At 38.7% G+C, this 25,010-nt stretch overlaps 1 protein-coding gene across 1 annotated transcript in view; it reads right to left on the bottom strand.

Annotated features, from left to right (window-relative positions):
* The window catches only part of NME7 (NME/NM23 family member 7), an 88,860-nt gene that overhangs the window by 43,575 nt on the left and 20,275 nt on the right, over positions 1–25,010 (bottom strand). Inside the window, exons 3-7 of the mRNA XM_054270002.1 lie at positions 24,425–24,591; positions 19,202–19,312; positions 15,159–15,209; positions 12,537–12,744; positions 9,459–9,564 (exon numbers count right to left, since the gene is read on the bottom strand). Of these exons, the coding sequence (XP_054125977.1) occupies positions 9,459–9,564; positions 12,537–12,744; positions 15,159–15,209; positions 19,202–19,312; positions 24,425–24,591 (643 nt within the window). The remainder of the gene's footprint in view (positions 1–9,458; positions 9,565–12,536; positions 12,745–15,158; positions 15,210–19,201; positions 19,313–24,424; positions 24,592–25,010) is intronic.

Genomic DNA, 25,010 nt, shown 5'->3' with positions numbered 1-25,010 from the left:
AGATTCCTCATCTCAGCCTCCATATGTCGTTTTTTAAAATCCTTCCAATAATTAAAAATAATTCTTCTTGAACATCAGGGTTTTTTTGACAGGAATACAAAAACTGCCATGACTGATCAGATTGATGATCCACCTCATCCAGTAATATACTTCTAAAAGTAACCTGTACTGGGTGCTTAACATATCACTAACTATAAGTAGAAATTGAATGTAATGCTTTTTTCTGACATTTTGAAATGCAATTTTGCTTCATAGTATAATGAAATAATCTGATTCTTTACTGCCAAGTGGTAAGATCCTATTTCAAAACTTCAGAGAACCACCATCAGGCTTGACTCCAAGCAAAGTCCTTTTTGAACTCTAGAAGATGGAAAAGTGGGATTTAGAGTTGGGCTCCCCTGCAATATATTTCAGCTGAAGTTCTTGCTAATCTTTGTTTCCGACAACATTGGAAAACACTGGGCAGTAAGTAAATAACAAATGTCCTTCTCAAAAAGTGCACTTCTTCCTATCAGTTGGTCAACCCATACCCTGAAGAACAAGGTTTCTCTCTCTTTTCTTCTTTTTCTACTTAGGAATAACACAACTCTAGGCATTTTTACTATGCAGCATAAATACACCATTTCTAGACTCCCCAAAAGTTTGGTCATGGTGATAATCTATAATTATTGGTCTTCCAGCCCCACTGTGCACTGTGTGAAAAAGGATATGCAGTCATTTTTTCACCTGTGGTCTGTCACACCAGGGAATGACAGAGGGTCTCCTGAGTGACACACTCTGGGCCAGCAAAGGAGAGGGGGACCTCAAAAGCCTCCCAGGCTAGTGATGAGGAGGAAAAGAAAAGCCAGATGGGAGAGAGAGGAGCATGTGAGAAATTCTGAAAGAATATTGTTCATAGTGATAGAGTCCAGGATTTTCCATTATCCCTCATTTCTGTCTAGGTACTATATTAAAGGAGAACCTCGAGAAGTTTGAAGGGCAGTTTTACAGAAATTTATGGAGAACTTTGTCAACACTGCAGCACTGGTGAAAACCTTTACAGAAAATATTCATCTGAAAATACTAAAAGTTAAGGAGTGAAAACAAAGATATCACCACGGCCTTACTGGAAAGTACAAGTCAGGATACTGCTAGCACAAGAAAAATTATGCATACAGATATTAAATCTCAGGGGGCTTTGAAACCAAAATGACCAACTTTGTGACGCAGCTGAGAATGGGAACTGACAGATCCAAAGGCGGGGAAAGGTTCAAAGGCTTAATTTCAGCTGCAACTTTCTGAACTTCTATGAACAAGGCAAGACCACACATGTGAATGGCAGACAGGGCATTATAAGATGCAGAATGATGAAAAGCCATAGGGAAAAAAAGGTATTCTGTAAATTCTTACATGGGAACAGATGGGAAGAGTCATACTCAGCATTCAGATACAAAGGCCCAGAGAGAAATTCAAGGCAAAGATCATAACCAGACTATACAAAGTATCCAGCAATTTGGCTGGGCAGTGTGAGCCATTGGAGAAGAGAATTTGGAGAAGAAAGCAGTATTATGAACAAAAGTCAATATTTGTGCCACAGTTATGCTGAACTCTAACTGACAGCTGTATATCTGCAAAAAAACCCAAAACCCAGAAAAGCTTAGTTTTCTTTCTTTGTTCTGTGTTAAGAGAAAGTTTCAAAATAAATACCCAATTTGCTTTGCTCTTTCTTTCACGATGTTCATTACTTTATACTCCTTTAGCACATCCAATCAGGTTTTATTTTTCTTTCAACTTAAAAAGATTACGGTCAATCATTCTGGCTAGTAGAATGTTTCTATGGCTATAATGAATTTCATTTATTTTTGCTTATTTCTTAATAACAAACTAAACATAATATCAAAAACTAAATATGATATCTTATTATATGGATAATAAAATAAATAAATAAATTTAAATAAATATTATCATATGGATAAGTATTATCATATGGATAAATAAAATTATCCATATGATAATACCACTGGATTATATGAAAGCATTCAGTATTGTAATTCAAACCATTCACAATCTTAGTAACATTTCTTTCCTTTTCTCTGGTTATCCCTGCTGAACACTGTGCATGAGACTTCTCATTAATGGTTACAGCTACAGAGAGGAAGTGGTTAAATTTACTCCTTGGAATGTGCATTAGCCTATAATTACAAACAATAACTTTAATCTACTATTTCACTGTCAAATTAATTCTGGAGGTAAAAATCTTCACACGGTCCCCTACAATCTGGAAAGTTCAACAACTCACTCTCCTTGAACAATAGTAAATACACTGTAAGCTCTGTAATTATTTTCCACTTGGCAAAAGACTATGACATATCCCTATATTCTGTGTCTTGGCTGTCTTCAGATCCAGTATCTTGCCTTTCTCCTTACACTCTGATTTGGAAAGGGTAGTAAAAGAAGAGACTTCAATATATTTACTTTTTGCTTCAAGGTACAGTGAGTTAGATTAGGCATGGTCACATTTTTTTCAGTTTTCTAAAATGTTCTCAAAAATGTCTGGTAACTTCAGGTTCCATTACATCACCAAACATCAGGCCAGTGACACACTGCAAAGTATTCCTTAATGATTACATTAAATCTTCTTTCTCCTAAATTAGTAAATATGCACATATTTTGTAAATGTACTTAGAGAAAGCTGTATATCCCTGTCCTACCTATCTCAGGTTAAATAAATTAAACCCATACAGCTTTCATTGGCTGAATCTCTTATTCTTTTGCTCTCTTTTTCTGTTCTTTTTGAAACAGAGAGCCCAGAAATTGGATATGATAAATTAGTTGGATTTTCATTAAGCAGAACTAGTGGGTACATAGTGAACACAGGTTGTGCCTGTTTCATCACTATACCAACAATCTGTCGAACTTTTCACTGATACTCTGCCAGTTCTTCTTTATTTTGTATCTTTGCATTTATTATCCCTTCTCCACAGTAGTGTTATGCAGTTTATACTCAGTTTCATCATCTTTGCATCACATAATTTCTGTAATTCATCATGAATGCTCTGATGTTTTGTTCACAGAAATGTTATGTTCACATCCTTCAAAATTTCAGTAGGCACTTGACATCATGTGTGAATGTTGCAAGCATGCTCTAACCTCACCCATCCAAGCCATCAATGACAATATTGACAAGAACTGGCCCCAGGATGCCTGATAAGACTTGGTTTGTAAAGCCCTTTTAATTTGACGTGCTCATGTCCAGTCCTACATTCAGGGAGACATTTAAAGCTATGTGGATGCCTATGTTGTAAAGATCTAAACAAACTATTTACTCCACTAAAGGAAAATTCTGGTTTCCTGACAGCAAAGAACTTTAACAAAGGCACTGATAACCAAGTGAATTAGGCTATCTTACACTGTTTTACCTTCCTTTAGAAAAAGCATACTTGGAGAATTCAGAGATCAATATAGGATATTTTCCTTCACAAAAGACATGTTGGTAAACGTCCATCAACCACTGAGTGATTTCAATGAAATTATACACTCCTGATTAATCGGTTTCCTTGGTATGAACAGAAGTTTCACTATCCTGGTCCACTCTTCTAATTGACTTTTCTCTAACCCTTTACAAGTGACAATCCCAAAATGCAGTAGTAAACACTGATTTCTAATGTCTCTTTTTTTTACAATAATACTATTGTCCCTGCGCAGACATGATTTCCAGTAACATGAACATCACCACTACAAGTCTACTGAACACAGTAGCAAATACATTTTTTTCCACTTGGAGGATACTTATGAGCTCCAGCAAGGATTGGCTGTGCCATTTGATCTGTTTGGTACTCAGAAGTGTATCTCCTCCTCTTCCATCCCATCTCAAACTGTCAGAAAGGATTTCCAAATTCAGTTCACCTCCTCCCCTACCAAAATCTATTTAAATGTAAAATATATTTTTCATACATCAAAAAAATAGATGTCACTTTCCCAGTAGTCATTGAAATCAAAAATCAGTCTATCAGTCTAAGCTGGGAAACCAATGCCAAGGTGCTAAAACTTTAGGCAGAAGTAAAACAAGAAACACTATGGGCTTGGATTCAAAACCAAACATCCCTGGCAAGGAATATCCATCACTACAACTACAGCAAAGAATTAACAACACAGATGGAAGCGTATGGATGACTGATTTCATGAAAGCTAAATCTTTTTTATTCTAAAAAACGGTGATGAAGTGGCAAAGTAGGTTGTTTTCACTTTAACTACTTTTTTCTAGCTTCTCTAAAGAGAAAAAAACCCAATCAACCAAAAAAAACCCAGCACCACTAGACACCACCAAATGTTTCAACATCCTACATAGTATATATATTCGAGGAAAACACAAGAAACAAACTGCATTTCATTTGACATAAAATACCTCTCCTCCCTGGGCAAGTCTGTCTGCAAAAGAATGCCTGCAGCTGAAAGCAGTGTTTTACTAGTTAGTCCTCACATGACTGCAGCACTAAGATTGCCATGTTGCATGTGGGAATACCCTGAGGTCACATCTCAAACCATCCACTCTGAAGTATCTGCAAAGACTTTTGTTCATTCCACAATTTTTTTTTTTTTTGCTTCCAGATTCTATCTACAAACAATTCCTTCCACTTGGCACTCAGTCTTGTAGACAAAATCCAAAGAAAGGTTCTACCTGTAATGGGGTAAACTCCTCAGCATCTGCACTTCACCTTTCTATTATCTGCACACTTATCACAGACAGAAGATGTACTTTCAGATAACTTACGAGAAAACTGCACTCCTCATTTTTTCTCAAGCCAGTTTTCTGAAAACCCTACTCTAATTCTAGGTCTCCTGAAAATAAAAATACTTAATTCCTCAGACTTATGCCTAAAAAGGTAAAAAAAAAGCCAACAATTTCCAGAGTTTTTATATCTAATGAATACAAATTGCCTTGAGAAAAACCTATGAAATAGATAAGTAGTGCTAAGAGTCATAATAGATTTGTATCTATACTATATCATCCTCTTTTTCTTTTCCAGCTTATTCAGTTTCCTAACCACACACATGTAAGTACACTTAGCATTATACAGAGGTGAACTGAACATTTTCATAGTGATGCCTTCTCTCTTTCAAAGACCAACAAGTCTATTGTGTGTCAGGACAGTCCTTCAGTTGTCTGCAGTCAGATAATCCACTACAAGGCCGGATTCCCATGCTCTACACTCCTCACTCTCTCTTGTACAGTAAATTCACCTGAGATTCTACATAAGTAAACCTTGTTTCTGTACTTGTCTGAGACTGAACTACCATCCTTGGTATTCTTTTTGTCACATTTAGATTTGTCTTTGGAGCTACAAACTATTCTCTCACTTGGAACTTTTCTGCCTTCGCATAAAGAAGGAAATATGGTTCTTATGATTTCCTGTCATGCAACATTTTGTTAATGAATATAAAGTTCTACAACTTTCTAAAGCTGTCCACTAGCTACTAAGTTAATATAGAAGAGGTCTAAGTTTTATCATCCACTCAGAACAGGTCTAAAACCACATTTCCACACAGTATCTTTTTCACTTGGCAAGAAGGTATTCCCGCTCCTTTTATTTTCTACGAGATTTGAACTTTCTTTAGTTGAAGAATACTGTGGAAGACAGCACTGTATCTTTTTTAATTAAGAGGGAAAAGGATTTAATTTAGCCGATACATTAGAAAAAAATCTCAAACTTAACACATACAAGGAGAGCAAACCTGTCTGGGTAGTCAGTCTCATGCCTAGGACCTCTGAAAACCATAGAGGCTTCCTTTCCTCTAGGCAGCCTTTTCAGTTTGCGTATTACACACTTCTGACCTCAGTCTTTATAGCCTGATCATCTCTATTTTAAAATTTTTCGCCTGCTAATTTTCCAAGGAAGAACTAAAGGCCACATCAAAGAAACTTTAAACCTGTCACGAAATACCAACATCTACTTCCTACAGCAAACATGACTAAACTGTTACACATAAAAATACTAAAAGTTAATCCCACCCAGTGATCTATAGGGTGCTATTTCTGCTCACAAAACAGTCGAATCATAACTGTCCTAAGGGCACTACACTGATGTTTACCCATCATGGTGAATTTATAAGTTTGGCTTCTGAGCACTAGTGCCAATACCTCCAAATCTACTAACATGAGGGGAATTACAAAAAAAGAATGTTTATGTGATTGCAACTATGATCTTGTGTCTCAAGTATCAGAAGCACAAGAAGCAGGAGGATTACAAGACACAGACCAACACTAAAAACTTCAAATTGTTAAATGACTTAACCATACAATCCTAGAGCTGTGCTTAGTAGTTACCAACCTACTTGACTAAAAACTGGTCTCAGGAGAAGTGGAGGAAACTGAAAGACACTGAGAAGTTAACAGATTCTAGAGGGGATAAACCCATCACGTCTAACTGATGCAGCCCTGGTCAGAACAAATTTGCCTGGAGTAGCATCGGGTTGCTTCTGCATTCTTCTAGCTCTCAGTGAAGAAGAATTGGACTGCTCTGCAAAGCCTCTTCAGAGCTAAAATACAACTATCTCACTGCTGCCAGCCAGGGAAGTTCTCCATCTCCACTAGGAGCAGCCACCAGGGAGCTCCCTAAAGCTGTCTACTACAGAATCCTCTGGGCTACACTGCCTTCCATGGCCTACCCCTTTCTGATCCTCCATAGATGTTATGCTGACACCAAACTGACACAATAGCTATGGCCCTACTTCTTTAAGAGATGTGCAGGGCACAACTCCTAGAGGGCCAGTGATGCCAGCATTATGAGCACTCTTGACAGCTGAGGTTAAACGTCACCTTATTCCCCCAAGACCATTTACCAGGCCAGGGTTCCTCTGCAGCCTGGCAGACATGCTGACACTCCTGCTTACAGGAATTCTCAGGTGCCTGGGCACCGCACAGGTTCTGCTGTGGTTGGCTGGGCTGTGCTGCTGTGGCTGCCTAGGACCAGACACTTCTGTATGTCCATCAGGAGAGAGGCAGCAAGGCCAGAGATAAAACCAACACTAACTTTCCTCTACTTTATCACTGGATAGAAACCACCTGTAGCTATCAAAGTCATTTCATAAGAGAGTATTGTGCCCAAGAATTAACCAGCATGAACTAGAGATTGCATCCTGAAAAGCACCCTAGTTTACAGCTGCCATTAAAGCAAATCATCTTCTAGGACAGAAAACCAGGAAGATTTTTCCTTCTAAGAATCAGTTATGCAACAGACTCTGGAGGAAAAACAAACACTGGGGAAAAGGGCCAGAAAGCAAAATTCAAATCATTAATTCAGCCAAATGTCTCTACAGAAATAAAGACTAGATCTCCATATAAACTGAAGTACATAAGTGAAACTTCATGTAATTGTAAATATGTAATGAGTAGCTTATATTCATGGTAATTAGATAGCCAAGTTCAAAGCCTCAGCAGTACATAGGAAATTGCAAAAAGGTTTATTTTTAGATATCAATACTGAAAATTTGTAGAGCACAAATCAAAACTCCAACACAGAAGATGCTCTGATGCTTTGACCCACGTGATTTTCTTTCCATGCCTCTGGCTTTGCCAAACCACCTTTTCCCCCTGAAGGCCACACAGGATTTCCTCTCCAGCTGCTGTGTTTCCACTTACCTGACTGTGTGTGCAGCTTTTGCTTTACCTATTAAACTGTCCTTATCTTAACCCATGAGTTTCCTCACTTTTACTCCTCCAATTCTCTCCTGATCCCAGAGAAGTGAGCGGGTGGTTGTGTGGGGTTGGGTGGCCAGCTGTGGTTAAACCACAACAGAGTGTTAAAACAATCTACTGACCTAGAGAAGTCAATTCTGATCTCTTTGTTTTTGAGGGTAGTAATTACAGCTGTATGGAGGGAGAATGCTCACACAAGGTATGTTTTTCTTTCTTTTTGTCTTTCAAATTTTAGTTGCTTTTTGGCAGCTGTCCTCTAACTTTCCAGCCCTCTGTGGTGTGAGAAAAAGGACTATACAGGGTATATTAAGACCAGCACTCACGCTACAAAGCTGGACGTGCACACACATTTTTTGTTTACATACATTCATACCTCCTCTCCTCACCACCCTCAGCCTCCTACAGGCACTCGCACACCCAAAGGGATGTGCAAATAGGGTCACAATTTGTCTTCTGGCAACTCAGAAAAATTCAGAGAAGTTCCAGAAGAAAAAAAGAACAGACATCACACTGAAATCTACAGAGATGAGTAAGATTAAAAGTAGGAAGAGAAAACCTGAGTCTGAACCTTTATATGTAATAGAAATTTTATCTTAAGTCTAAAAAAAAAACCAGTCCAAACCATCCACTTTGCTATTTTTACAGTCAAATGAAGGACTCTAACAATCCTGCCACAGAAAAGTTTGTCCTCTGCAAACACGTAGCTTGGTAAAATCATAGTCCCAGCTGCTGCCCATATTTCTGTAAAAGGAACATCGCTGTGTCTTTGCTGCATGGCAGACTTATCAGCAGCAAATGCCATGCAAGGCCTGGAAGAGATAACAGGCACATTATCAGTACCAGCTACGAAACTCCTTCTTGTGAAAGCCTTTTTTAATTTCAACAAGCTCTCTAGACTTCCCACCTGAGGTGTGAAAGGCCTGGAAACTGCTCCAGCCACTTCTGCTCTTTCCATTTAAGCTATCCACAAAGAAGTGATTAGAATGTTGCAGTGTGCTCAGCATCTTACTAAGAAAAAACTCTATGCTCTCACATGGCGATATTTATTCTGCATTCAAAAATACTGTTTCAGTGCCTGAGTCAAAATATTTTACTGCACTCACTGCTCCTACACACGCTCCTGGACCTAAGTACAGGACACACAAGCGAGGCTATTTTTGCATGGTAACAGCAGAGCACTAAACATTCCTAATACTCATATGGCAAACTTCCAGGGCATTCTCCAGCACAGAAAACATCACAGAATCCACCAAATGCTTTAGGTCTTTCGCTCAGTTTCATAAACAAGCCTTTCCTACTTTCCATCCCAACTGCATTCAGTAGAAAGAGATTCGTAACAGCACAAATCTCCCTTTGTGAGTCATTTGGATCTGATGTGCTACTGCCTGAGCAGAGGGCCCTGGATCATGGCCAGGTGTCCTGCTTTCACTCTCTTAGGAGGATGCTAACCTTCAGCAGGTGACTGTGCTGGGCAGATGGGAGCAAGGACATCGGAAGCTGTCACAATAAGATATGTCACACCTCACATAGGTTTTAATCTTTTTCACCTTTACCTTCTTATTCTGAAGTGAACAGGTATCTGCATGGAAAGCACATGACCCACTCACTCTTCATGGAAATGAACTGCAGAAATACTAAATGAAAGACAATGCATCTGCAAGCTTTTGCATGTGAAATACACCCTTTGCTCACACAGTCTCATTCTCCCAAAAAGAGGGCAGAGGAATAGTCATGGACACAACAGACACATAATGCTTTCTCCTCTGCTATCTGCATTGCTTACCTTCATTAACAGCATGAGGCTTAATAATGCAACAAGTACAGTTTGTGAATTTGGCACTGCTGACTGGTCCACGACCTCCACTGGAGGGAAAGAACAGCTCCAGCTCCTGAAAACAATTGTAATTAAACACATTTTAGATTGATCTAGCTGCACACATCAGCTTTTATCATGAGTAACAACATCTGAAGTATCCATAATCACAGAAGATAAACCTTTAGTGCATATTTTTTTTCCTACGAATACTTCTTCCCTGAAGCATTATCTCAAATGTATCTTTTCCTCTCTGGCATCACTGCTACAATCACAAAAACAGGGCTGGAGTACTTCTTGCAATGTCTTCCTTTCAGTTCTGCAATGCAATCTGTTCATACTCGGAGCACTCAAAATGCTGATGCAACAATCATTTGGAAGAGGTGTTCCCAGCTTTACTGATACTCTCTCTCTTTCCTCAGTATCTTTCCAAATCCACTCCCTTACACACATATTTTATTTTTCCTTTTTTTCAAATCATCTTTTCCACCACATAAGCAAAAATACAACTATTATCCATTTCTCAGTATGTTTTCTTTCCATATACAAAACTGACCTCCTTCCAAATTGTTTACATTTTCTTCCTTTTATCTTAAACAACTAAACTTTGTCTAAAATTGCTGAGTCACTTCTCATGCCTTATTGGCCCTATAATTTTTTAAAATTATATTAATTCTATTAATTAGTTCAGTTTTACTGAATTGAAGCTGATGAACCCAATGGCTTTGATTTCTCAGATAAATCAAAGAAACCTTTTTGTCTTCAATTTCTTTCTTCCCACCATCATTATTTAGGCATCAGATACCTTGTGTCTTAGACCATACTGGGGTGAACTTGGCAGTCAGGTTTCTTTCCTCAGCAGTATTTTTTCACTGTTCACTGCCAGCTTCATACTTTTTCCATACCATTTATTCACATATGTTACACAATCTGCCAATCAACAAATGTGCAAAACACAGGTTCCATTTCATACCTATCGGCCAAATTCAGTAAGAGAAATGATACATTTCTATTTAAGAGAAAATGTTTCATCCAAGAAATACTACTACCAAATGTATTTGATTTTTTCCTGTATAACAGTAGCAATGCTAAAGGCCATTTCCTGGAACTGTCTCCCTTAATTTACTAGCTCAACTTAAATGGAATAGACTCACATTTAGCTCATGGCACTTCAACCATTTCTGTAATCCCTTCTTGAAGAATTACACAATTCAAACTTGTCGTGCTTTGGATCTTAGGCAGTGGATCCTGTACAATGTATCTTTCAACAGATGGAAAAAGTGTCTTTGTATTTCTGCTGGCAAATAATCCACCTTTTAAGTGGGTGCATCTGAGACAACAGGGTTCATTCCTTACATTCTTCTACTGATAAAATGCTACATGATTCAAGGAACTTGTCCACTCTATTAATTGCTATGTACTCTAAAAGAAGCAGCCAGAAAAAGGCAGTAAAACACATGTAATAGTTAACACTTAGTTTTATCCACTAAAATTCATAAAAGGAAATTAACTCAATAATGCTAAAGGACTTGCATAATGAAAGCCCAAACTATAATCTTGTTGAGCCTTAAAAAAAAAAAAAATCATTTTCCTTACCCTTTATTCCTGATCTAAAGAAATTACAAAATTTGGCCTGCAGAGAGACAGCAGCTTAGAAAGAGACATACTTTCACTTGTCATTTTGCCATCAAAAGAACAATGCAGCTTTCCACCCTAAGTGTTCATCTTACAGTACATTCATTAAATGTGGTTGAGACTTCAGTTTTCTGTCAGGAGAGTTAATTTAGGTCCCTTTATCTTATATTTCCTTCTTTTCAGCAAATCTTCTGCAGGCACAGCCAACTAGTTTCCATAGCAACTGCTATACAGCCATATAATACTAGGCCTACTAAATTAATAAAGGCACAGGGGCACTAAATTCAAAATGTTATTTGATTTATTAAAGAGAGGTATCATTAACACCACAAAGATGCACACACCTGCAGATGTTCAGCAAAATAATCTCAGTGTCATAAAAATGCTGCAGATGACTGGGGCCTTCAGACATAATTTCAAAAATAATGAAATGCAGCAAGAATAACAAACTAAAACCTAAGCACATACTTATGCTTCTAACCAAGAATTTATGCTAATAGATACTCCTTCCTACACTCTCAGTTCAGAAGCTGGCGCAGTTGTCATGGTAGTACACAGGAAAAAAGAGAAACTTTCACCCTTATATATGAAGACATCTAACTATTTAACCAGAGGTCTGTCTCCAGCTGTGCTACTGCAGCTGTTCCAAGTTAAAGAGGGAACACTAGAATCAAGGAAGCAACAATTGGTATCTTTTCCCAGCTAAAGTGGTTTACAGCTGAGACACCAAGCGACACATCAATCAACCATGAGATAAACATTATTCTTGCTATCATTTATTACCATATCTATCCCACAACAACGCACACAAAAGTCACCTTAATTCTACAGAAATAGTAATATCTATTACCTAGTCCCAGGGCTTTTTCTTAGCACTGAGCAAAGAAACACGGCCAACAAAGCAAAATGGAACCAAACTCCTCACAACCATGTCCACTGTGTTACCTCTCAAAGCACAAAGCACTACAAAGTGGCCTGGTTTTTAATTTTTCATTCTGAACAATAACAGCAAAGTAGGCTGCAAGCAGAGCACTAGTGAGAACTGTGAAGGAGAACAGATGTGTGAAATACAAAAGCGCACAAAAAGATGTAATCATTTAATCCCTTTCTTTTTATGACCAACATTGGTAGACTATAGGTAGATTACTATGCAATACATCACTGTTTGTGATGTACAGGAGACAGTAAAAATGACCAGGCATGCTCTCCTGATCAAAGCACCCAAGATTCACCTTTGTGATAAACAAGATTTCTCTTTTCAGACAGTTTATTTTTCCATGCTAAAAAGAAGCACATGAAGAATATGTAAACTAGTTCTGAACTCAAGTGTAGAAACAAAATGAGAAATTCCTAATGTGGTTGTTAGCAGATAAAAGTAAAAATAAACCTCAGTCAAGAAAGTCAAAAACTTACTTTAGCAGCTGAAGCAACTGAATCTGGGCCATAAGCTGCATCTCTGAGGCCACAATGTCCAAAGCTCTCCGTGATGCTGTCTAGTGTATCACTCTCAGTTGTTGTAGGGTTTGCTGGCCCCACTATTGCTCTCCACTTACTCACAGCATCATCTCCTAAGAGCTCCATAGCAAGGATGGGGCCACTCATTATTATCTGGAGAAGCTCACTGCAAAAGGGAAACAGCACACGGTGATTCACGCTACAAATAAAAACCAACAAAAACATGACCCAGTGGAGATGCTCAGAACTCAAACTGACAAGATCTGGAGCAACCTGATCTAACTTTGAAGTTGACTCTACTTTGAGGAACAGGTCAGATTAGGTCATGTGCAGACATTCCCTTATTATGGCTGTAGAAAAAAAAACAACATGTAGCTAACCCAAACTCACTGAAGCTACTCTGTAGAGTCTTAGATTTCAAAAGAATTTTTAAAGGCTCAGTACTGATGTCCTGGTAGCAGTGAAGGAGAGACCCTGGTAACCACTTGACTAACAGGAATGATTCCTAAGCTTTCCTCTTCTGCACAGCAGCATTTCAAGGCTCTCATACATGACCTGGATGTGTACCCCACTGACAGAACATCAGCACTGCCTTCAAGCTGAATTCTCCACTGCCCCACAGATGTCTGCCATGGATTTTGCCCAGCCAGCGTCCAAAGTGGGAGAGAAGGGAAGGAGTTGAAAATTAGCACAGGATAAGGGACTCACTCAAAAAGTGAGCTATTACATCTTGGCATAACTCAAGTGATTTTAATGGGATGAATCCAAATAAGGAGAAGCTGTTGTCAGGAGCAGCCTGCCTCCTGTCTTGACCATCTCACAATATAAAACAACTATCCAAAATTGGTAACCCAATTTTGATTTAAAAGATTTAAAAACTAAACAAGACACCAATAACTATAATTGAGTATCTTCACAAAACATGCATACCAATAAGCCTGTCTTTTCACTGTTTAGTCTGGACAAAACCAACGAAGGAGAACATTGGCCCTGAGTTTTGTACTATTTTGTTTAAAAGAAGAGCTTTACACAATTATGACTGTGGATGTGCATGCTTCTCCAACTACCTTCTTCCTAATGATCCCTGGTCAAGAAGAGAAGAGAAATCCTAGTAGTTTTTCGAAAAAGAAACAATGTTAAAACTATTAAAAATTACATAAAGAAACAACACAATAAAAAGTGATTGGATATCAGGTTCTGTTGGTCAGAGTCTGCTTGTTTAGGACATTTAAACAGTACACGTACATATATCCAAGAAAAAAGCAATTTCTACAACACTATTTACTGTGCAGACTAATCCTTGAATTTTTTTAAAAATTTCTTTAATATGAAAGCCATTATTTTCCAAACAATAGAACTGCTATTTTTCCTTACTATTCACTAGACTTATATTTACTAGTGAACTTGCAAATGAAATCTGAATTTAAAGACAAGATACAACATCAAATATAAATGAGTTGTGTATTTCACACTTCACTGCCTTGAAGTTTCTTGTTTCTATTTGATTTGGAATGCTCTAGAGCTATTTATTTCTAATTTAGAGAAAAATCCTATACAGAAGATGTAGCCAATAGGACTGTAGGATGGGAGACAGGGACATCACAGAGGACAAAGGCTACAGTTCCTCAGACAATTACCATTAGTATAGATAGACATCTGTGAAATAAGACTTCAGGCAAAATTCTTGATTATTTATCAACATATTCAAGCAGGCTTACTCAGCAAAGAAAAGGCAATTCCAAATCATGCATTCTCTGACCTCCAACATGGTCAGACATAGCCTGGGGCCATGTCTCTCTGATGGGCTTGAGTTTGGACCCACAACAAATCAGCTGCTGTTGCTGGAGAGCATCTGGCAATGCTAGTTCTCAAGCACTTCGTGTCAGTACTGAAACCAGGTCTTTCAACCACATCAGTGCAAACACACGCACCAATATGCCTGAAAAACACAAGGCACCTTCTCCCTAGAAGAGACAGAATGCAAAGTGGAGAGGGAGGAAAAGAAAGTTGCTGGCACTTTCAGGAAAAGTAGAAACAATTTAATCTCTGGGTCATAAGCATCCATCTGGTCAGTTATGGAGAGACTAAGGTTTCTCACATCAGGTGGAGAAGTCTAACATCATGCAAGTTTGACATTTGTCCAAGGGTAGCAGTTCAGTAAAAACTACCCTATGAACTATCCTTTCAGTTACTTATTATTTGGGACACTTGTTACCAAATCAATTCTTACAACTAAGTGTTCCTCCTAATTCTCATCTGCAAGCTCCACCCTGATCCTGAAGATAGCCCTTCTCTTGGCTTTGAAGTTTTGCCCTGCTAGGAGCATTTTCACTTCTGAGGGACAAAAGACATTCCTCTGATACCACTGGGTTGTAAAAAGTGTGAGTTAAAACCATAAATAGCTGAAATAAGGATCTCTCCCTGGAGGAAGAAGAAAAGGTGCATCCTTTGCAAAGGGCTCCACTCAACTAAGACAAGCTCTGATTCTTCCAAGGTCCCATGGCAACAAAAATGATAAATTAATTTTGTGCGTTCAATAAATAAGCTTAATACATGTCAAGCTGAAATTGATATACCTACTGATAAATGGGTTTTGCTCGATAATCAGCATAGAAATCAGCTGCTTCTTTTCTGAAAAAGTAAAAAGACAGAGATATAGCTATATATACATACATACATACATACATACATACATACATACATAAAACCCCCCTGAAAACCACAATTATCATTCATTCAAATACCATCCATAAACATGTTTCTACAGGCAATGTCTTCCTAAGCTGGACACCTTGTTGGGTGTTCATGTCCAATAACAGAAACTATATTTAAATTTCATATTTTGTGTAGCTACCAGTACAGCTGACTACTCCTCAAGCTCCTGCTCTGAGAAGGAATTACTAAAGCCCATTTCATGGTCATTGATGGTCCCCACATTCTCAGGCTGAGAAATAAATGCAGCAGAGTCACCTTCTTGCAAGCCATTTGCTATTATGTTGCTTTCATCATTTATGAGTTTGAAGGGGAATACTGCTAAATGAAGCCTGGTTTTAAAGCATAAAAACTATCTGCTCCACTGGAACACTTCTTTATCAGGGCTAGTCTTTGATTAAACTGGTGCATAACAAAATACTGCATAACCTGGTTGCCATTCAGTGTTCTCAAATCTTACAAGTTGAATAGGCAGCACAATAGCCTCCATATTAAAACTGGATTTTCCCCACACTTTCATGCTTCAAAACTCAATTTGGCCTTGCAGTCTCCTCAGGAAACACAGCAGTGACTACACACTCCTTTCTTCCAAAGCAATGGGATTTCTGCAGTGAGGGGTTATTGGAATGTTGGGGGACACAAGACAGATGATGGACTTTGGCCTGGTTAACATAAGAGATTTGAGAACAGGATGCCTTGGCAAAAGCAAACAGAACTTTGAAAATTAGACCTAGATTGCAAGAAGAATAAATCAAACGGGTTTACCAGAAAAAGAAAATCCCATAAACTCTGCAAGCAAGACATGTTGTTACATGCATAAGTTTGTGTATGCGATTTTAACCTAATCATTGTAGTACACATTACAGGTCTCCCTGAAATAAGCATTTGTATCCCACAATAATATCGGATTCTGATCACCAAGTCAGTCTCCCCATCTCCCTCCGTCACCAACAAGGGTCTCCTCACACAACCAGGCAAATAAAGGCTACCAGGCATACCCAGTGTGTCTGCAGCACAGCTGTTACTCAGCCTTTCCTCAGGAGCTGGAAGTAAAAAGATGTCCTTTTCAGACAGGGTGGTGGCCCTTCCCAAGCTCTGCATTCCCACAGCCACGGTCCTACCCGCACTGGGCTCAGCAACCCAACTACAAGGTTCTGGGGACCACTACAGTGCAGAGCTACCATCCATCCACCAATGGACACACAGTTTTGTGGCTTTTGACCCCACCAGCCCCTGCCACCAGCCAACCTACTCTCTTCTACTCTCTTCCCTGTCTTTTTCTCCAGCTGCTTCTCACGTTTTACTCTTGCTTACTGAACTTCCTTTTCTGCATGGCAACGGCTAGAAAAATCCATGGAGTTTTTCAGCTCTAAACCTGCTATTTTGCAGCTTCAGAAATCCTGTTGAGAACACAGGCTCTGTATTGGCTTGCTCCAAATTCTGGTGTGTGCCACTTTTTGAAGCTGGAATTTGTAGAGAAGGACAAGCTCCTCAAGAGGACTGACAAGTGAAAGAAAGAAAAACTGCTGACCTCTACTCTGGGTACAGAGTTCATAATAAAGCAGTGCAGTAGGGTGAGATTCCAACTGGAAAGTTGTTTTTACCTGCAGCACAGTCTTCTAAATTTTTCTGGTCTTCATGAGTTTGCTCATTTTCAGCACCTCTCTTTACTGACAGAAATTGCCTGCATATTTTTCAAATAACAGATTCCAAGTATGAAGAAAGGCATAGTTCTGTCATCTGAAATTGAACTTTTGATGCCTCTCTCCCATTTGCAGTCCAGACTTAAACCAAATATTGCCAGAGGAAAGAAATAACATCAAGAAGAACATCAGAAGAATTTAATTTTCTTAACATTTATCCATGTTTGAACAGTCACATTTTTCTCCAGCTTTTTTATCAAAATGACCTGAGTAATTCCTGGTTTGTTGCTTTTAGTTCAGTATAAGTATGAGCCATTCAAAATCCAAAATATTTTTATCAACCATACAGTATATTTACTTTCCTTCCTTTTCAAACAAAGGCAGAAGCATGATGTAAAAATTATGCTAGACACCAGAACTCCTGCAATCTCACACTTCAAGCCTACACTGGGCAAATGGTTTGCCTACAATTCCTTATTTCACAAGAAAACCTTCTTCTGAAATTAATTCACCAAAAAATTTTGGAGAGGAAATATGAAAAGGGTATGTGAAGAGATTAAGTATCACCATTTCTGATTGCAAAGAAGTATTTGAGAGGTCTGTTTCTGAAACAAACTGAGCTCTACTATTCAGTTAACAATTCCCACTGAAATAAATACCAAAGTGCAGTTGTGTTGTATAACTTAGTTCCTTTTAAATTTCATTATTAGTTCTCTGTTTTCAAATAATGGAAAACAGTGTTCACCTATGTATAAGAGACTGAACTGACACAGGATTAAAGGAAGAGACTGAAGAAGCAAGTGCCTGCCTACACTTCCATATCTTCACTACAACTTCTACAGAAGGCATGAATCTACTCAACAGTGATTGACAGACTACTGTTGTTAATAATCCCTTTAAAGAAAGCAGTAGATGATGATGATGATGATGATGATGATGATTTGAACAAGCAAGCCTGCAGAAATATGAGGGTAGAAGACTTTGGCAAAGCCATATCATTTTAAAATGGCACAGTCCCAAGAAATTGAGTAGATGGTATGCAGAGAAACCACAAAATACTCAAGACACTATTTAAACACATTCAGTATCACAGCCCATTCTTGTGCTTATTAATAATTAATTTCAATTATACAAGGCAACCAGAAATTTTTATTTTGCAGTAGGCAGTGAAAGTTCAAGTCTCCATTTCTTCCCTTCAGTGTGAGTCAACTCTAAAGCATGTGACTTGGCTCAACAGTTTGACTTCTCAGAGAGACACTCAAACAAAGCATCACCCCAGGATCAAATCTCTCATGTGGCAGGAGAGAGGAAGCAAAAAAAAAAAAGCTAGTTTGAAAGAACATTATGAATTGCAAAGGAACATTGGAAACATGTTTGAACTCGTGAATTGGAGTTGTTGGGTGAAGGATCTGGAATCACTACCATCAGATATTGCAGCAGGTGTATGCAGAGGAGGAAGTCTTTTAGTGATTTTATCAGTATTTCAGAAAGCCAAAAAGGTTCTGAAGTGAAGGAAAAATTTTTGCTGACCTCTCACATAAATAATAAGAATACATGAAAATGGTATTATGTAAGATAGATAGCTTTTCTTTCAAAAAACATGTTGCATACGAATAGGTTTGGCAAAGCAGCAATGGAAAAATAATGCAGTAACTTTGGGAAAGTCTTCTGAGGTAAATTAATTATGTTCCTTTTTCCTCTGAAGCATGCCTTCCTTTTAAATATTGGGGCTCATTAAGAAGTGGAGAACACTGAAGGCTGAGGTATTAGGAAGATGCATGAGCAAAACCTGTCCAACCCTGCACCATCAGAAGATCACTTGCTTTGCCTAGGACTTCCAGCAAAAAATCTGAGAGCAAAAATTAGGACAACAGATGTACTGAGAGCAAGCAAACCAAATACTTTAAAGACAACATTATTACAATGAACAATACTGCCTGTATGAGGAAGCCTGGAGGTGAGGACACACAGACATGTCAGCAGTAAACACTGCTGGATTGCTAAAGCTATGGTAGCCACCTTGGGTTCATACAGACATGACGTATTTCATCACCCATACCCATTTGCACAGCACTTTTTGATACTTAGTTTAAATCTCTAAATACTTTCAGAAACCTGCAGAACTGTGAAACTGATGAGTTTCATGAGTTACCTCTTTTACTCACTGGAATGGATCTGACAGATGGGAAAACACAGAATAGCTTTAGAGAATATTCTTAATTGCAAAAATATTTAAATACAATAGAGCTAACCTTAAGAATTCCATACCTTGAAAGCAGCATCATTTTGGCCTTAGTTATAGTCAATCCAGCATTAATAATGATATCAAATAATTGTCCCATCTTACGCATTCCATCAGGTTTAATCAAAGCCAGTGTTCTGGGGAGGAAAAAAAATATATTAGAGAGATACAGCCAACACAACTTCCCTTAGAGCATTTGGTGTGCATGTTTGGTTCATATTCAGACAAAAAAACAGCACATCAAAGAGAAATTTTATCACCACCACATATTCACTGTCCCAGTGTCTCATCAATTTCCATTCTGTTCTTGAATGCCTGTGCAACACATTATTCTGATAAGAACAAGGTTTGCACATTTTAATTTCCTTGGCTTTCTAACCCAAGTCAGCTCACAATGTTCCACCAGCAGTTATTATTTACCAACTTCTCCCTTTGCTCTCAGAGCACACGATTTGACCACTTCTTCCTTTGATAACTGGTATCTCAACAGCTCCTCAGTCTGGGTCAGAACACAATTGAATTGTTAATCTCTCCCTCTGCTTGCTCAACTCCCTTTTTCCTAATGTTAATCATACACATAAAATTGAAGTTGTTAAAATTCCTGTTAAAAAATGTTAGTCAAACATGTGCCTCTTCCATAAAACTCAAAGTCTGAGTTTGACTGTTTTATTAATACTTTTAAAATACTTGAAGACCTCTGTGAGAAGAAGATCCTCTTGTGCTTGGTACAGTACAAAAACTTCATGGTATAGAATGTGCATGCCAAATAGATGACACTGTTAATAGACATAATAAAAGGATGGAAGAGGAGGTATTTAATCTCTTATACTGACTGACAGCTATATTCTGTATTCTAAGGGACATCAATCCAAAAATCTCTACACTCTCCCCCACATCTTTGTTTCCAAGTGCATCCTGTCTTCTAGGTAATTATCTTTTTACACTGTACATCCCCAGGGCCAGAACTATTTTAGTGAGCTTTGCACAGCGCCAAGAACACCATCAGCACTAAACGTATTATTAATCAAAAATAACAAGCTCGAAAAGAAGGTCTGTAAAATTGCATTTTCTGTTTGCATTCATCTTGTGGTGAGTCAGCTTCAAATGTGCTCGGCTTACAAACCAACCGATTTATTCAACCCTGCATCTCAGAAACGCCATGTCTCTGACAATCCTAGGGAGCAGTTTCCATCTTGTACACTGTTTCCAATAAAGAAGGCTCTCCAAGATGGAATTTTTTATTGCAGTACTTCCTTGAATGAAACACGAACAATTGCAAATTTCCTATTTTATATACCAGCATAGCATGGAAAGTAACCCTTAGGTTAGCAGCAATATATTCCAGCCAGGGCAAATACGCTGAGATTATAGGAGATGGATGAACTTCCAGTACATTTGCTCTGAACCTTAAGTGACCCCAGATTGACAGACGCTTTGGCAAGAGACAGACTATTTCACAGCAAATGTAGAGCAAGGGAGGTGTTAGGACCAGGAAATGTAACCAGGAAAATTTGAACATATGTGACATTTTATCTGCAACTAAGGGAGAGGCGTAGATGACCTTCAGAGCTCAGAAACAAACAGATTTCCTCAAGCACCACAAAGCTCCCATACACAGAGCACCTCAGGCTCAGACCCATGGGGAAGTATGATACAAAAGGACTGACGGACTAAGGCTGCAGCCAGAAACTGCATGGAAGCAGTCAACTAACACGGCGCTTCAGTCCAGGCTGCGCAGGCTACAGTTGGTTTAACCCCATTTCAGAGAAGGAAAAGCGGACCTCTCAGGAAAGGCTGACCTCTCACCAACACTGAACACAGTTTGCCAGCATATTCCATGCAACCTTAGAGCCTGTTCCCCTCTTTCCCAAGGATTTCACAGCTCCACCTCATTTTGTGATATTATTTATCATATCACACGGTGTACCACGTGAATCGAGGCCCATGAGGAGAAGCAGCTGCATGTTTGATCAATGAGAACCACACAATGCATGACCTGCATGCTGGCACAAGAGGTTCTCTACACTCTCATTTCCCACAAACAATAAGGATCAAACCTCTGGAATGGGATCTCCAGCACCATTTGCATTTCCTCAAGGAACACTTTTTTGAATTTATGTTATTACACAGGTTGTCTGAGACAGAGTGGTAATGCTAGAAATAAATTGTCCCTTACTTTTCTAATTTCAAGGGTTTTTAGTAATAGTGTAATTCCTACAAATTTGCAAAGGAATATTGCATTATGAAGCAATTTACCTAGAAGAGGTAATGCAAACTGCAATGAGCAACCCTTGTAATGTCTTTTGTCTGACACTGATATTTAAATTTTAGCATTTCAGTGTGAGCTTTTCAGAAGCAAGCAGGATACAAAAAGCAGATGCTAAGGACTGTTTCTGAGATTGGATTTTGGTTCATGTGCCCTATTTTTAGTTTTAATTAGGAATAGATTTCATGGGGTTTGCATGATGCAGTCTGCAGTGTGCAGTCTGCAGATTTGAAAACTGCTTAGTGTCGAGGAGCCAAGGAGAAAGAAGGAAAATTAAGCTCACATTGCTTACATTTTCAGAGGGACTGTGTGACAGTACCACAACGAGTACTGAAACAACAGCAAATGAGAACTGATCAAAGGAACAATGCACAAAACATGCTGTGACTATGCTTTTGAGACCTACTTACTTCTAATAATAGCACTGCTGCACGTACAATAGCTTATGTCTTGAAGGGGAAGAAATGCTGATTGTGTCAACGACTAGAAGCATAAGAATAACATATCCCATTCAAAACAGAACACAAGTATTTCTGGATGACACACAAGTTTTCTAACATCATTTTCAATACCAGTGATACTGACTCCAAGTAATGCCTACTCAGGCAGGACACACTGGTCAGACAAATGTTTACCTCAGGTTACAACCACCCGGGATCACAAGGCTACAGAAAGAGAAAGCCCTGTCCCATGCCAGTGATTCCTTATGTGGCACACTGTAAGTAAGCACATGCTGACCTAACCATTTCAGTCACTGTTTGTGATAGTTTTCTTATGATACACTGGGAGGGGAACAGAAATGCAGAACACTTAAATACAACAATATTGAAAAACTGACCCAAGACTTAAGAAAAGTAGAGACAGAAACTGAAATAAAACTGTCTTAATAATTCTAGCTTAATTCTAGAAAGTGTCTGTGTAAATCTAGCCTTCTTCTACACATCTCTTTTGTATCTCATGTACCTAGGGTTCCATTCACTTGTTTTGCTGACAAAAGTAAAGGTCCCTAACTCAAAACATTCAAGATTTTTTAGATATTCACTCCACAAAAGCCTCTGCTGAGCCTGTCTTAGGACACATTGAGTGACCAAAGAATGTATTTCCAAAGTCAAACTGATATGCCAGTAGTCTTGTACAGCACAACAGCAAAAAAAAAAAAAAAAAAAAAAAATTCTGCTTCATACAGCAACATTCCAATTATTAATATAATTCCAATTGCAGATTATTCTGGGAATTATCATGCACGGCATAAATCTTGTTACATCTAATAACTGCTGTAAAACCTGCTAGGAACAGGCCAAAAAGACAAATAACTCACAGGCAACTCTTCTGCCCAAGGAAACTCTTTTAATATGACCCTGTTTACTCAGTGAAAGCTTCTGTGAAGAAACTGAATTTTGAGGATCCTTTGCCTGAGTAAGGTACCTTTCACTATGTTCCTTTGGGCTATTCTGAATATGTAACACCACTTGAATATCTATGTTATCTTTCAGCCAACATTCTTAAAATGTTTTCCAAACAGCTGACATGTCATAAATGCCTTTTCCTCCTTTTGTAGAGAAGTACAAAAATTTGCCTCCTCCTAAGACCAACACAATTAAAATGTTGCCATGTAGACTGCAACATCTCCTACTAAAGAAAACATCATTTTATCATTAGTTGCCTTTTCCTGGTGTAACTGCAGGAGCACTGCAAGAGCCCCAGGCATTATGTTAGTTTAGGCAGAGCAGGAAATACACATCTTTACACTGATATAAAGATTTACCAAATCTTTACAATCTACCCAAAGCTGCACTGAGGAACAGAAAGAGTAGCCACATGTACAGAATCCATCCCCTTGTGTTCTCTACCTCCTTTGCTGCTTTTTCACCATGCCCAACCCCAGCTTAGAGAAGTACCAGAACTCCTGAAAAAATATTATGGCATGTATTTTCACAGTGATTTTTTTTTTGTGCAGTTAAGACAAAGATGTGTGTTAAAACATGCAGTTCTTCCTCTGTCTGGTTATGTACAACTCTCCAAAAAGAGTTTAAAACAAGTCCATATACTAGGAGGGAGCAAGAGAGCAAGTGATGAAGGCTCACCGAATACCATACCTAAGAAAATATTCTGTGCTCTTTTCAAAGAGGCTGGAGGAAATTATAAAAGATTACTAATTTGCGAATTCAGAGATTATCTGCACTGCCATTAAACCAGATCTAAATTTCTTTAAATTAACCTTAGTGTTCTCGTATTCTTAGTCCTCATATGTGCTCTCAGATGGCATCTTAAAGCCTTTTCCAAAGCAAGTCTTTAAATCAAAAATATATTATAAGTCTTATCTTCATCCATGATAAACAAACTTCATCTTAACAAACAAAAACAAACTTCATCTTAACAAACCAACCTGTAATTTTTACTGACATTCTCACACTGTACTTTCTGTCCTCATATATACAGAGCTTAAGAGAAGCTGAAAAAAATTCCCAGAAAAAATCTCCACAGTGAGGAAAAACAACAGAGAATGGGAGCAGTCCTCTAGTACTCTCATTTATCACTTCTAAGAGAGAGTAGATCAGACTGGTGAGACACTAGGCTTCTGCACAGATCCCAGAGAGACAGCTGCAACTTTCATGAGGTCCAGGCCTTTCAAGCCCAGCACACATCAGTTACCACATCAATTCTGCCCCAGGAGAATCCACAAATCACAAGAACCCTACTGGTGCCTGCCCTGGCTGAGAAACAAAGCTGAATAGGACTCATTTTCCTCCTCCCCCTCTTCTCTCCCAAGATACCTAGAGAAGCCAGCAGCTGACACCATAGAGAAGCTGGCCTTGCAAGTACCACTTTGCTTCTATGCAGCCATCAGAAAATCAGATCCCTTCAAAATGCACACAAACATGCAGCCATCTCCTCTTCTGCCCACATTAGTACAGAAACCTCATTTCTAGCAAACATCTACTTCAAAACCCCAAGCACAAGATTCCAAGATCTCCCTTCTCACCTCTCTTTGCGGCTCCCAAGCTTGCGAGATGTGTACAGATTGCCGTAGTCCACTATGGTGAGGTGCCGGGAGAACACCGTGACTTTGCTGCCCACATAGAGATCCTCAAGGTGCAAGCTCTCGTACTTGGTGCGCCTCAGGAACGTGCGACGGTTCTTCACATCATGCTGCAGCAAAAACAAGATTAAAATCTACCTAAGCAAGAGATTTAGTTGTGGGCAAACTCAACTTAATCTTTACTCTACTGTCAGAAATTTCCTTGGTACTATGGGATTGAATCTGATCACTTAATCAATTTAATTCCAAGCCCTTTGAACTTACAAGTGTACCAAGAAAGCTTAGAAGACTAAACAACAATTACAAATTTATTGCATTTAAATAGTCTCAGGCTAAGAGCTCTCTTTGAAATTTTTTTGGTTTGTAATTTGCTTGTTCTAATTCAGGCTGTGATAAAAGGTTCAGGTGCCTGGTGAATGCCTCTGTCCAGCCTCACTGAGAGTTCCCCCAGCACATCCGTACTGTTTCACAGCTCAGTGGCTTGCACCAGAATGAGCAGGACACACACTGGCAGGCCTCCTCTTCAGGG

Source organism: Melozone crissalis, unplaced genomic scaffold, assembly GCF_028551555.1.
Source record: "Melozone crissalis strain CALT ecotype California unplaced genomic scaffold, PUWL_Pcris_2 ptg000008l_1, whole genome shotgun sequence".
NCBI lineage: Eukaryota > Metazoa > Chordata > Aves > Passeriformes > Passerellidae > Melozone > Melozone crissalis.
The sequence above is the reverse complement of the archived record's forward strand: the minus strand, read 5'-3'. Positions and strand labels throughout refer to the sequence as shown.